This window comes from Bombina bombina, chromosome 7 (assembly GCF_027579735.1).
Source record: "Bombina bombina isolate aBomBom1 chromosome 7, aBomBom1.pri, whole genome shotgun sequence".
In the NCBI taxonomy this organism is placed as follows: domain Eukaryota; kingdom Metazoa; phylum Chordata; class Amphibia; order Anura; family Bombinatoridae; genus Bombina; species Bombina bombina.
Genome location: NC_069505.1, coordinates 230,918,959 through 230,934,252, shown reverse-complemented (window position 1 = coordinate 230,934,252; position 15,294 = coordinate 230,918,959). Strand labels below are relative to the sequence as shown.

General features: G+C 38.3%; 1 protein-coding gene across 3 annotated transcripts in view; it reads left to right on the top strand.

The window, feature by feature from the left end:
- Positions 1-15,294, top strand: part of USH1C (USH1 protein network component harmonin) — a 393,388-nt gene that overhangs the window by 232,958 nt on the left and 145,136 nt on the right. For all 3 annotated transcript variants that reach the window (XM_053720656.1, XM_053720654.1, XM_053720653.1), the window contains exon 15: positions 115-179. In XM_053720656.1, coding sequence (XP_053576631.1) covers positions 115-179 — 65 coding nt within the window. The remainder of the gene's footprint in view (positions 1-114; positions 180-15,294) is intronic.

The window sequence follows — 15,294 nt, the reverse complement described above, 5'->3', positions numbered from 1 at the left end:
TCTGTGTCCAGCCTGCACAATAACATTCATGGTTTTCCATTGTCTCTAGTTTAGAAATCAATACCTACCTTACTGTCTGTCAATTTTCATTTTCTTACTCCTTCTTATTCCTAGTGGATGAAAAACATCAGCTTAATGTGGACGGCACAGCTGGTGTTAATGGGAAGCAAAACAAACAGGTTTGCTATTCCACTTTCTGTTTGTCTAGAGTTTGTCTCATCAACTGGTTCTTTCATCCTAACAGTCAGAAATTAGCTGGTGAAAAAATAGTTTCTTTCTTTTAAATTTCCATCAAAAGAGCAATATTTATTATTTATATAATGAAATGACTGGTTTATGTTTTGTCCTTACTCTCTGTTTGTTGATGGTGCATTATGGTTACTACTGTCCATATATATATATATATATATATATATATATATATATATATATTGTATATATACCTGTATATATACAATATATATATATATATATATATATATATATATATATATATATATATATATATATATATATATATATATATTGTATATATACCTGTATATATATTATATATATATATATATATATGTATATATATATATATATATATATATATTATATATATTATATATATATATTATATATAATATGATTAAATTGTTATTAGAATTGTATGCTTGTAAATAATGAAGAAAAAACTATAACTATATGTTCCCTAAATTTCTGTATTTGAAGACACATGGATTATAATATAGTGCTCAATAAAATAATCTGGTAAAATCATACAGAATATACAAAGTAAAAATCATATTTAAATACAAAGTAAAAAAAAATGTAATGTACAAAATGTATTTGGAGAGCAAAGAAGAAATCATACTCCAAATACATAATACAAAGGCCCATATTTATCAAGCTCCGTACGGAGCTTGAAGGGCCGTGTTTCTGGCGAGTCTTCAGACTTGCCAGAAACACAAGTTATGAAGCAGCGGTCTAAAGACCGCTGCTCCATAATCCTGTCCGCCTGCTCTGAGCAGGCAGACAGGAATCGCCGGAAATCAACCCGATCGAATACAATCGGGTTGATTGACACCTCCCTGCTGGCGGCCGATTGGCTGCAAGTCAGCAGGATGCGGCGTTGCACCAGCAGCTCTTGTGAGCTGCTGGTGCAATGTTAAATGCGGAGAGCGTATTGCTTTCCGCATTTAGCGAGGTCTTGCGGACCTGATCCGCACTGTCGGATCAGGTCCGCAAGACCTTTGATAAATAGGAGCCATACTGTACATTTAATTTATGTCAATGCAAACAGAGTCTTAAAATCCTTGCCACTAGGCTGGAGAGGGCTGTCACTGGGTATCTGAAGTTCCCTCACATATCTCACTGCATTCTCTGTGCATTTTACCAATGTAGATCTCACTGATTTATCACAATAAATGTATGGAAGAAAGTTTGTCTCAAAATGCGCAATGCAGTAATAACACGGACAGAAAAAGAAGTGTATATGAGATAGACATTAAATTATGTTGAAAATACTTCCATTTTTTTTTTTTGCTTAAACAAATTCTATCAGTCGGTGGGTGTGTCCTGTTACATTTGCTCTTTTCTGAGAGTTTATTGATTCCAGAGAGGGTTAATACTTTCATAGCAGTTTAGTTTGCCTTTTGCTGGATCAGCCCCTTTATAAAACAATTGAGAGAGGTTTGGGGTGCTATTGTATTCCATGTTGGTGAGTTTCGGAAAATTGGACCCTAAGTCAAAAGCTTTCTTGCTTAAGGTTCCCAGCAGTAGAGGACCTAGTCATCTTAGGGCCTTGGTGCAAATTTTTTACCCAAAGGTAACTCACTAGTAATAAGGTTAGGGAACCAAAAGGGGATTTATGACATTGAAGTCAAGTGTAGAATTATACACTGAATAAGTCAAATAGAAAATGGAGTTAAATTACACTTTATTTAACAAATATGCTTGAAAACAGACGTTACTCATAGGGGGTAATATATAAGGGAAATAAATCCAGGGTTATGCAACCACTGAACAAAAATTCAATCAGTTCCAATTCCCAATATTCCCCTATAGGTAATTAGACAAGTTAAAAAATAAGGCAATATAGAAAGCTAGTGAAGAATGGGATTGTCACTTCCATAATTCAAAAATTCATTGCCTATATTCTATAAACCCAAATATTAAAATTAAGGCTGGTGGACAGGTGTAGCGTGTCTAGTCAGACAATAGCATTAGAAAGAGAAGTTAGCAAAAAGATAATCTCATATGCACAAGAGGTTTCAATCATACAGGCATAAGCAAATATGCACTAGCTATGCGCTCAAAGGCGTCCTCCTCTCTGCGTACTGCTCTGATTTAACAGAGTCAGCCGATTTCTAACTTTTTCCCCTATCAGATAGGTCTAATTCACATACATTATTATCAGTATTAGAAAACTTAGCAACTATTCAGTGGAGATGTTATGCTGAGTGTTAACTAACAGCTAGTATTGCACTAGGTTAAATGCAAGTAATTCCATTTAGTCATAAGTCAGAGAATCAGAAGTTACTATGTAACCAAACATATAGCGTAGTAGCATTTTATGTATAGAGTTAGACAAACTTGTTAACCTTACATTGAGTGCTAATTAATGGTAGTGTAACAGCATAACAGCAAAACCCCCCTGTATATAACCCGATATAGGCTAAGTAAGGCGGTATTAAATATAACAAACCGCTAAATTAGTATGTGAGCATTGTGACCGGTCTGGTTAGACCACGCTAGCTACAACACTGTCCACGCCCACCGACGCGTTTCCGTCACTGAACGTGACTTCGTCAGGGCATAGGGTATTTGGGTTTATAGAATATAGGCAATGAATTTTTGAATTATGGAAGTGACAATCCCATTCTTCACTAGCTTTCTATATTGCCTTATTTTTTAACTTGTCTAATTACCTATAGGGGAATATTGGGAATTGGAACTGATTGAATTTTTGTTCAGAGGTTGCATAACCCTGGATTTATTTCCCTTATATATTACCCCCTATGAGTAACGTCTGTTTTCAAGCATATTTGTTAAATAAAGTGTAATTTAACTCCATTTTCTATTTAACTCACTAGTAACCAATAGTAATAATATACTGCTGTGTATAATGATTTTGAGGATAGTTAGAAGATGGACCTGCATTCTGCATTAATAAAAGCCATGCATTGGATTGTACATATTGGGGCCTATCTATCAAGCTCCGAACGGAGCTTGATGGCCGTGTTCCTGGCAAGTCTTCAGACTCGCCAGAAACACAAGTTATGGAGCAGCGGTAACAAAGACCGCTGCTTCATAACCCTGTCTGCCTGCTCTGAGCAGGCGGACAGCAATAGCCGGAATTCAACCCGATCGTGTACAATCGGGTTGATTGACACCCCCTGCTGGCGGCCCATTGGCCGCGAGCCTGTAGGGGGCGGAGTTGCACCAGCAGCTATTGTGAGCTGCTGGTGCAGTGCTGAATACGGAGAGCGTATTGCTCTCTGCATTCAGCGATGTCTTGCAGACCTGATCCGCACTGTCGGATCAGGTCCGCACGAAATTTGATAAATAGGCCCCAATGTATAGACAAGCTGTTATGGGCCCCCGATCACTTGTGATCTGGTGCTACTGCACCTGCTGCACCAATGGTAGTTGTGCCCCTAGTTTTTAATTATAAAATGAATGTCTATTTAAAGGGACAGTCTACTTGAAAATTGTTACTGTTTAAATAGATAGATAATCCCTTTATTACCCATTCCCAGTTTTGCATATTAAACACAGTTATATTAATACACTTTTTACCTCTATGATTACCTTTAGCTAAGCCTCTGCAGACTGCCCCTTATCTCAGTTCTTTTTACACTCTTGCATTTTTGCCAATCAGTGCTGGTTCTTGTATAACATTATCATTCTCTACGGGAGTGAGCTCAATGTTATCTTTATGGTACTCATGAACTAGCACTGTCTGGCTGTTGTGCAAGATTTAAAAAGCTTATACAAAGCACTGAGATAAGAAGCGACCTGCAAGGGCTTAGAAACAGGCAAATATAGAGGTTATAAAGTATATTGTTATGACAGTGTTGGTTGTGCAAAGCTAGGAAATGGGTAGTAAAGGTGTTACCTATAATTTTAAACAGTAAAACAATCAAATAAACTGTACCTTTAATGTTCCAGAATTTACTTAACCAAATTCATCATTGATACAACTTCCTTTACCTCCATAATTATATAATTAGGCATGGACATAATAATTATTTGGACATATAAAATAACCAACGTATGGCCACATTTTTCAAATGAAAGTTAAAGTTTCCTATATAGGTGAGATGTTGCTTTATTTAATGTAGCCTTTAAATACTGAATGTAAAATTCAGTTTATAGAGAAAACTAATTTGAAGAAAAAAACATTAAGATCTGAATTTTTATTGCAAATCACTGAGAATAAAAATTTGAATATTATTTTCAGTTGTTCAAATTTGTATTTATACTAAGTTTTAAATGCAGTATAGAAAAATATAACCTTTGTTTATAAAGAGATGTTAACTTTCTACTGTACATTTGCAGGCAAAAGGCTGAATTCATTTTTAAGCTTTCTTTTACACTTTGAATAGACAGGGGTATTAGCCTACATATTAGGTGCTGGACAAAACATTTTAATGTCTACTAAACTTGTTATTTGCAAATTAAGATATTTTGCAAGTAGAGAAGAGGCGGTAATGAAACTGTTAAAGGGACATGGATCCCAATAGTTTTCTTTCAGAATTCAGATAGAGCAGTGGTTTTCCAAGTTTTACACAGGGCCCTATCCTTTGATGAAACTTTCAAGATGAGTCCTCCCTCCGCAATAAATGTTATAAAAACACACACACAAGCACACACGCGAGTATACACGTGCAGGCACACACACACAAGCACACACGTGCAGGCGCACACACACAAGCATGCACGCAAGTACACACGTGCAGGTGCACACACACAAACACACACGCAAGCACACACGTGCAGGTGCACACACACAAGTACACACATGCAGGCGCACACACACACAAGCACACATACGAGTACACACTTGCAGGCAGCACACACACAAGCACACACGCGAGTACAGACGTGCAGGCGTACACACAAAAGCACACACGCAAGTACACCCGTGCAGGTGCACACACGCAAGTACACACGTGCATGCGCACACACGCAAGTACACACGTGCATGCGCGCACACACAAGTAAACACGTGCATGCGCGCACACACAAGTAAACACGTGCATGCGCACACACAGAAGAACACAATTTAATATGCTGGACCAGGAGGCTGATAGATAACTGCAACACGAAGAGCTAGAGGGAAGAAGAGGCGAATAGCATGAACTTCAAAAGATGAAAAGGAAAGAGGGGGGGGTGAAGGAATGCAGTAAAAGGTATTGTGTGGAGACAGGAGAACTCCTACTCCCCCTCCTTGTTTGTCTCCTGGCCTGGGAGTGTGACTGAAGTGCAGGCCTCAATAGGACAGAGATGTATATTAATGAATTTCTGGGTATTACATTACAGATGTATGATTGTGACTGAAGTGCAGGCCTCTATAGTACAGAGATGTTTATTAATGCATTTGCTTGGTATGACATTACAGATGTATGATTGTGACTGAAGCGCATGCCGCCATAGGACAGAGATGTATATTAAAGGGACACTGAACACAAATTTTTTCATTTGTGATTCAGATAGAGCATGAAATTTTAAGCAAGTTTCTAATTTACGCCTATTATCAAATATTCTTCATTCTCTTGGTATCTTTATTTGAAATGCAAGAATGGAAGTTTAGATGCCAGCCCATTTTTGATGAACCAACCTGGGTTGTTCTTGCTGATTGGTGGATAAATTCCTCCACCTATAAAAAAGTGCTGTAAACAGTTCTGAACCAAAAAAAAAAAAGCTTAGATGTCTCCTTTTTCAAATAAAGATAGCAAGAGAATGAAGAAAAAATGATAATAGTAGTAAATTAGAAAGTTGCTTAAAATTGCAAACTCTATCTGAATCATGAAAGAAAACATTTGGGTTCAGTGTCCTTTTAATGTATTTGCTGGGTATTAGATTACAGATGTATGATTGTGACTGAAGTGCATGCCATAGGACAAAGATGTATATTTATGTATTTGCTGGGTATTACATTACAGATGTATATTAATGTATTTGCTCGGTATTACATTACAGATGTATATTAATGTATTTGCTGGGTATTACATTACAGATGTATATTAATGTATTTGCTGGGTATTACGTTGGTTACAGATGTATATAAATGTATTTGCTGGGTATTACATTACAGATGTATATTGATGTATTTGCTGGGTATTACATTACAGATGTATATTGATGTATTTATTATTTATTATTTATTATCGGTTATTTGTAGAGCGCCAACAGATTCCGCAGCGCTATAAACAAAGGGGGAGTACAACAAAACAATTATAGGGTAGAGGGCCCTGCCAAGAGTTGCACTGTTGTAGTCAGCTCTTAAGAAGGTGATCTACAAACAGCTGGACTTTTAGGCTTACATGATAAGAGGGTTCAGGGGATTGCAGTGAAGGAGAGGAACTGGTATTAGGAAAGGTTAGCGTAGGTTGTATGCGTCCCTGAACAGTAGAGTCTTTAGGGAGCACTTGAAGCTTTTAAAACTAGAAGAGAGTCTTGTGGAGCGAGGCAGAGAGTTCCACAAGATGGGAGACAGTCTGGCGAAGTCCTGTAAATGGGAGTGGGATGAGGTGACAAGAGAGGAGGAGAGTAGGAGGTTATGAGCAGAGCAAAGGGGACGGGAGGGAGAGTATCTGGAGACAAGGTCTGAGATGTAGGGGGGAGCAGTGCAGTTGAGGGCTTTGTATGTCAGAGTGAGAGTTTTGTGTTTCATCCTAGAGGCAAGAGGAAGCCAGTGAAGGGATTGGCAGAGAGGCGCAGCAGATGAAGAGCGACGTGTAAGGAAGATGAGTCTGGCATAGGCATTCATTATGGATTGTAAAGGAGCTAGGCGGCAGCTGGGGAGACCAGAGAGGACAGAGTTGCAGTAATCAAGGCGGGAAAGAATGAGAGAGTGGATTAAAATCTTAGTTGTGTCTTGTGTAAGGAAGTGTCTAATTTTAGAGATGTTTTTAAGGTGGAAGCGGCAGGCTGTAGTCAAAGACTGAATGTGAGGAGTGAAGGAAAGATCTGAGTCAAATGTGACCCCGAGACATCGGGCATGCGGGGTAGGGGTTATGATGGAGTTGTCGACAGTTATAGAGAGATTGGGGGTGGAGATTTTGGAAGAAGGGGGGGGGGAAATGAGGAGCTCAGTTTTGGAGAGATTTAGCTTGAGGTAGTGAGAGGACATCCAGGAAGAGATGTGAGAAAGACAGTAAGTGACACGGGTTAGCAAGGAAGGAGATAGTTCTGGTGTAGAGAAGTAGATTTGGGTGTCATCGGCATACAAATGATATTGGAAACCGTGGGACTTAATTAGGGAACCTAGTGATGACGTATAGATTGAGAAGAGAAGGGGACCGAGGACAGAGCCTTGCGGTACTCCGACAGAAAGTGGTGATGGGGCAGAGTAGGCCCCAGAGACGGCTACACTGAAGGTACGGTTTGACAGGTAGGAAGAGAGCCATGAAAGGGCTGTGTCACAGATGCCGAAGGATTGGAGCATTTGGAGCAAAAGAGGGTGGTCGACAGTGTCAAAGGCTGCAGACAGATCAAGGAGGATAAGCAGAAAGAAGTGGCCTTTTGATTTAGCTGTAAGAAGGTCGTTGGTGACCTTAACAATAGCTGTCTCTGTGGAGTGATAGGGACGAAATCCAGATTGCAGCGGGTCAAGAAGGGAGTTTAATGTAAAGAAATGGGATAGGCGTGCATATACTAGTTTTTCGAGAAGCTTTGTAGCAAGAGGGAGGAGGGAAATTGGGCGGTAGTTGGATGGGGAGGTAGGATCAAGGGAAGGTTTTTTGAGGATAGGTGTGACCAGCGCATGTTTCATCGATGAGGGAAATGTACCAGTGCTGAGGGAGAGGTTGAAAATGTGTGTTAGTATAGGGGTAAGGGTAGCAGAGAGAGAGGGGAGCAGCTGTGAGGGGATAGGGTCAAGGGGACAGGTAGTGAGGTGAGAGCGCATTATAAGTGCTGAAACTTCGTCCTCAGTAACAGGGGAGAATGAACTAAGTTTCAGGTTATGAGGGTTGTGGTTGAGTGAGAGTATTTGAGGGGGGGAGAGAATGGAATTGTGTTGAGAGCTGATTTCATGTCTGATGGAGTCAATTTTGTTAATGAAGTGACTGGCAAAGTCTTGAGCTGACAGAGAAGTTGTATTAGGAGGTGGGGGAGGGTGGAGGTGTCAGGTTTCAGTCAAGATCCTATATTTCCCTGTAGGGATAGATATAAGGATAGATTGTGAATCCAACTGTAGATAAAAGTATCTTAGAATAAATATAGTATCACTTTCAAAGTTATAGGAGTGTGGAAGAATTGCTGACTTAGGAAGGTAAAGGAATTAAATGAAAATGGTTTCATTTATTAAGGCAACAATCCTACCTTTACTATTAGGTTAACTTATCATAATCATAACCTATAGCCAATAGGTGGCAACAAGTTTGGCAGGTTATGTTATGAATAAAAACCTTGTGATAAATTTTACAATTTAATGTAATATTGGTTAAGGCAGATAGTATGGATGTTAACAGGCAATCATAAAATAAACCAACTTGAATAACTGTACCGGAGAGATAAAGTCAGGAGTCAAGGAAGTAAAAATATAGATACCGGAGGTAAATGCTTACTGTTACCGCTTTGGATTAGCCTGAAGAAGTTGAGGATCGAGTTTGGAACACGCTAGGAGAGCGTGTGATACAAGCGTGTGCTGCGGCTTCCCGATGGTAAGAGGAACAACTGAGATGGCGGGTGACGTCACCACGGACTCCGGCTCTGAAGGTAACACAGACAGCTGCGGTAGACAGCGTGATTAGCTTGTGAATCTGTCAGTTGCGAGAAAGCTTAATACTGATCGATCAGAGAACAAAAATAGGAATGAGATGGAACTTGTAACTTTAGAAATTTGCAACAAAGTAGAAACGTATTGTAGCAATGGTCCAAAGACTTGTAGTAACAATTCCAGGCGAGGCTAAGGTAAATGACTGATGTAGTCAAAAATTACTAAGCAATGAATGAACTGAGGGTGGGGTTTTTATACAGATGGCAACTGGTGTCAGATAACCTTAAAGGTACAGGTGTAAATCATGACAGAACTCCCCCCTCAAAGATCCACTCCGGGGATCATGGTTTGGGTCTATCAGGATTTCTTCTGTGGAACAAAGAAACCAAACGGGGTGCAGAGAGGTTCGTAGCAGGTTCCCAGGAATCGTCCTCATCCGGATAACCCTTCCAATGTACTAAGTATTGAAGTTTTCCCCCATGACGACGAGAATCTTTAATAGAGGCGACCTCATATTCCAAGTCCACATCATGAAGTATATCAGGATCCTTAGGTATGGAATCGTCATTCCGTGTAGACTTGTAAGGCTTCAACAATGATACATGGAACGTGGGGTGTATTCGGAATTTGTCAGGCAATGAAAGAGTAACAGCATTTTGATTCACTATTGCTTTAATAGAATAGGGACCAATGAATAAGGAGGACAATTTACGGGACGGATATGGTAACCTCAAGTTATGTGTTGATAACCAGACTTTGTCCCCGATTTGATAATTTGGTGATGGTAAATGTTTTCTATCATAGTAGAGTTTATGCAAAGTCTTCTTCTGAGTTTTTCTTGAGGATTAAGTGGTCCTTTTATAAATCCTATGTCCATAGCCTCAGGTGTGGAAAATGTTTGACTACGTGTATTTTGTGAGGAGGGTATTGTCAGGTTTGGACGTCTAAAGGTAAAATCACTGGAACTACGTTCAGATCTACGTTCTCTAAGACGTCTATCTAGGCTAATTGAGAGATTAATTAACCCTTCCAAGGTGTCTGGCAATTCAACTCTTGCCAATTCATCTTTAAGTGAATCACATAATCCTAACCTGAACTGGTTTTTTAACGATAAATCATTCCAACCACTGTCCTTAGAAAAATTTTTAAACTCAGTTATATAATCCTCTACAGGCTTTTTAAGTTGTTTCAATGCTCTCATACCATTTTCAGCTGTGAGTTGCTTATAGGGATCATCATACAATTGTGACATGGCATTAAAAAAAGATTCTAAGGATTGTAGTATTGGATCATTTGTTTCAAAAAATGTGTTAGCCCATATGCGAGGTTCCCCCCTTAAATAAGAGATAGTTGTTAGGACTTTGACTTGATCTGTGGGGTATGTGATAGGTTTTAGTGAGAAAAGCAAATAACAAGCATTCTTGAATTCTCTGAAATGTTTTCTGTCTCCCTGGAAATGCTCAGGTGAGCTAACATTAGGTTCTAAAGCATGAGTAGTTATTTGTTTGTCAGCAATTTCTTTTATGTAGGCTTTAAGAGATGAATTTTCATGTTGCAGAGTATTTAGTGCCTGTGTAATTGTCTCTACTTTTTCAGTTAATGTCTGAACATGCGTCACTATATCTACTGGATTCATTGTGTAGGCTTAGTAATTAGTGTCAGGTTTCAGTCAAGATCCTATATTTCCCTGTAGGGATAGATATAAGGATAGATTGTGAATCCAACTGTAGATAAAAGTATCTTAGAATAAATATAGTATCACTTTCAAAGTTATAGGAGAGTGGAAGAATTGCTGACTTAGGAAGGTAAAGGAATTAAATGAAAATGGTTTCATTTATTAAGGCAACAATCCTACCTTTACTATTAGGTTAACTTATCATAATCATAACCTATAGCCAATAGGTGGCAACAAGTTTGGCAGGTTATGTTATGAATAAAAACCTTGTGATAAATTTTACAATTTAATGTAATATTGGTTAAGGCAGATAGTATGGATGTTAACAGGCAATCATAAAATAAACCAACTTGAATAACTGTACCGGAGAGATAAAGTCAGGAGTCAAGGAAGTAAAAATATAGATACCGGAGGTAAATGCTTACTGTTACCGCTTTGGATTAGCCTGAAGAAGTTGAGGATCGAGTTTGGAACACGCTAGGAGAGCGTGTGATACAAGCGTGTGCTGCGGCTTCCCGATGGTAAGAGGAACAGCTGAGATGGCGGGTGACGTCACCACGGACTCCGACTCTGAAGGTAACACAGACAGCTGCGGTAGACAGCGTGATTAGCTTGTGAATCTGTCAGTTGCGAGAAAGCTGAATACTGATCGATCAGAGAACAAAAATAGGAATGAGATGGAACTTGTAACTTTAGAAATTTGCAACAAAGTAGAAACGTATTGTAGCAATGGTCCAAAGACTTGTAGTAACAATTCCAGGCGAGGCTAAGGTAAATGACTGATGTAGTCAAAAATTACTAAGCAATGAATGAACTGAGGGTGGGGTTTTTATACAGATGGCAACTGGTGTCAGATAACCTTAAAGGTACAGGTGTAAATCATGACAGGAGGAGAGTATTGAAAGTGGAGAACAGATGTTTTGGGTTTGAAGAAAGATTAGAGATAAGAGTAGAGAAGTAGTGTTGCTTGTGGAGATTAAGGGCAGAGTAGGAGTTCAAGATGAATTTGTAATGAAGAAAATCAGCTGAACTCCATGATTTTCTCCATTGCCGTTCAGCAGTACGGGAACATCTGCGTAGGTACCGTGTCAGAGGAGTATGCCAGGGCTGGGGATGAGTTTGTGATTTCCGAGCAGTGGTAAGAGGGGCGAGATTGTCAAGGACGGATATAAGGGTGGAATTATAGTGGCAGATAGATTGTTCAGGGCAGGAAAAGGCGGAGAAGGATGAGAGGAGCGGTTGAAGGGAATTAGCAAGTTGTTGCTGATCTAAAGACCTAATGCTTCTGTGAAGTTTGGTGTGAGGAGTAGAAGGTGGGAGAGTTGTAGTAAGGGATGATATGTTGCAGGTAAGGAGATGGTGGTCAGAAATAGGAAAAGGGGAGTTTGAGAAGTTTGAGAGAGTGCATCGATAGCTAAAGATCAGGTCAAGGGAGTGACCGTCTTTGTGAGTGGGAGAAATAGTCCATTGTGACAGACCGAAAGAGGAAATGATTTGCTGGGTATTACATTACAGATGTAAATTAATGTATTTGCTGGGTATTACGTTACAGATGTATATTTATGTATTTGCTGGGTATTACATTACAGATGTTTATTTATGTATTTGCTGGGTATTACATTACAGATGTATGATTATGTATTTGCTGGGTATTACATTACAGATGTATATTAATGTATGTGCTGGGTATTACATTACAGATGCATATTTATGTATTTGCTAGGTATTACATTACAGATGTATGATTATGTATTTGCTGGGTATTACATTACAGATGTATATTAATGTATGTGCTGGGTATTACATTACAGATGCATATTTATGTATTTGCTGGGTATTACATTACAGATGCATATTTATGTATTTGCTGGGTATTACATTACAGGTGTATGATTATGTATTTGCTGGGTATTACATTACAGATGCATATTTATGTATTTGCTGGGTATTACATTACAGGTGTATGATTATGTATTTGCTGGGTATTACATTACAGATGTATATTTATGTATTTGTTGGGTATTACATTACAGATGCATATTTATGTATTTGCTGGGTATAACATTATACCACCTTACATTTTTATGCTCATTTATGAGGAGTGTAAGTCTGAGTATTTACTTGAACTGCTCATTTTAAGTCAAGTTTACATTTTATACAACTGAATGTTAATTGTTTAAGAGCAAGAAATGTGCAAAAGTCCCAAAAAACACAATTACACATTCATACCGTATAACTGACATTTGACCTGAACTGCCAATGTCTATGCAGGTAGTAGAATCCTCCTGAGTTCTAATTAGACATTATGTCTATCCATGAGGAGACCCCATGCAGGGACTGTGTGAGTAAAAATAAAGAAAAATTAAGACCTAAACCTGTTTTTATATTTGTGGAATCTGCTGTTGTTCTGCAAATAACTGATAATAACAATAACCTAAAAAAAAATCTCTGTGGAAGATCATTTGCATAGAGGGCTTTTCTGAGAAACACGTTCCTAGCATCTGAGATGGATCAAATGGCTAATTGTCTGTGTGTGGCCCTTTATAACAACAAAACAAATTATAGAAATTCTGAAGAGCTTGTGTAGTTCAGAGTCCTTTTCTAACTTTCCTTTTCTAACTTTAGGGTTCAAGTCTTGGGTTCAATTGCAACCCCTTAGTTTATCTAATATTTGGTCTATAAATTCACCATTAAAGTATGAGGATATTTGTAGATAAATCTTTCATAAAGGTATGGGATTGACCAATTAATGTTTTTTTGGTACATTTTATAGTCATCATCCTTCATAGCATACAGTGAAATTCCTTAATTATTAACCCATGTAGCATGCAAGATAGAGTTCTGTTGAAATATTTGCATATGTCTTGCAAGTGGTTAAACTATTTATTAATGATTATATATATTTTAAGACAACTACTATTTTTTGGCATACAATGGTAATAGTAGCATTAAAATGTAATATATATATATATATATATATATATATATATATATATATATATATATATATACTGTATATATACTGAGAAGTGACTATATTTTAGTGCTCATGTAATGAAAATCTTTCATCTTTTTTTCTCCCCAACATAACAATGAATCAAACTTAAATCTGTTGTTAAATGAAGAAATCCTTGGTCAAGTTTAGTTTTTGCCAGTTTTGATGGATTCTTAACAGGGAAGGGTTAAAATGATGGATGGCTATTACATATGCAAGTCTGGAATTTCCCTTTTTTCATTTAAATGCCAAGAGTTAATTAAGAGGCAATACATGTGTTATTCCCTTTTGTCAGGTAGTGGGAAGCATTAAAGTACCTTTAGTGCTCTCAGAATAAGGTAAGTATGTAATTTTGAAAGAGGTAAGTTAGTTTAGCTACATGAGGGCCTTTTTTATAATCCCTCTTTAAGGTATAGAGACTCGATTGTCCCAATAAGTAAGATTTCAGACTTTTATATTAACATATTCTTGTAGTTAAGGGGTATGATGACCCTACTTGTGTGGCACAGAGAGAAATACCCAACACATTTAGGTACTGAGGTTTAAAAAATACATTCAGAAAAAAAGACCACTGAGGTAAAAATCCAAATCAAACAAGTACTTGTGTGGGAGATGGGTTTTGTTTTAATCAGTATAAAGTATGATTGACTTATGCAACCTTTATGGATAGTTGCATAATGTATTTTTTATATAATTAAAATATTGATGTTGAATGTGACTGTAATAGTATTTATTATCCTCATATGACTGCAGTAATTACAACTAATTCTATTAATGTATTTTATTTGCCTACGTTAGCATTTGGATGGTTTTATCGATATGAAGGGAAATTTCCCACCCTTAGAAAGGTACAGTTTGCCGTGTGTTGCTGTGAATTTGTAAGATAATTTGAGTGTTATCTTTAGAAGTCGCAATGTTCATAAAAGAGATGTTGTAATGAGACAAAGGGGCCTATTTATCAATGTGCGAGAGGACATGATACAACGTAGCGCATCATGTCCGCCGCACATCGATAAATGCTGACAGCATACACTGTCGGCATTTATCATTACATAAGCAGTTCTTCTGAACTGCTTGTGCAATGCCGCCCCCTGCAGATTTGCGAACAATCGGCCGCTAGCATGGGGGTGCCAATCAATCCGATCATATTAGATTGGGCGGATTGATGTCCACGGCCTCAGAGCAGGCGGACAAGTTATGGAGCAGCGGTCTTTAGACCAATGCTTCATAACTACTGTTTCCGGCGAGCCTAAAGGCTTGTGCGAAAACAGGTGCATCAAGTTCCAGTTCTAAAGACCGCTGCTCCATAACTTGTCCGCCTGCTCTGAGGCTGCGGACATCAATCTTCCCCTACACGATCAGGTGATTGACACCCCTGCTAGCAGCCGATTGGCCGCGAATCTGCAAGGGGCGATATTACACAAGCAGTTCACAAGAACTGCTTGTGCAATGATAAATGCCGACAGCGTAAGCAGTTGGCATTTTGTGGACGTACGGCACACATGATACGCTGCATTGTATCATGTCCGCTCGCACTTTAATAAATCGGCCCCAAAATGTCTGCATTAAAGGAATGTTGTGTTTTTATTCTGTTAAACTGTTGTTCATTTTATTAGTGGAACATTAAGGCTTAAAGGGACATTAAACCTTAAAAATGACTGATTCTATAAGAAGTATGCTAATAATAAG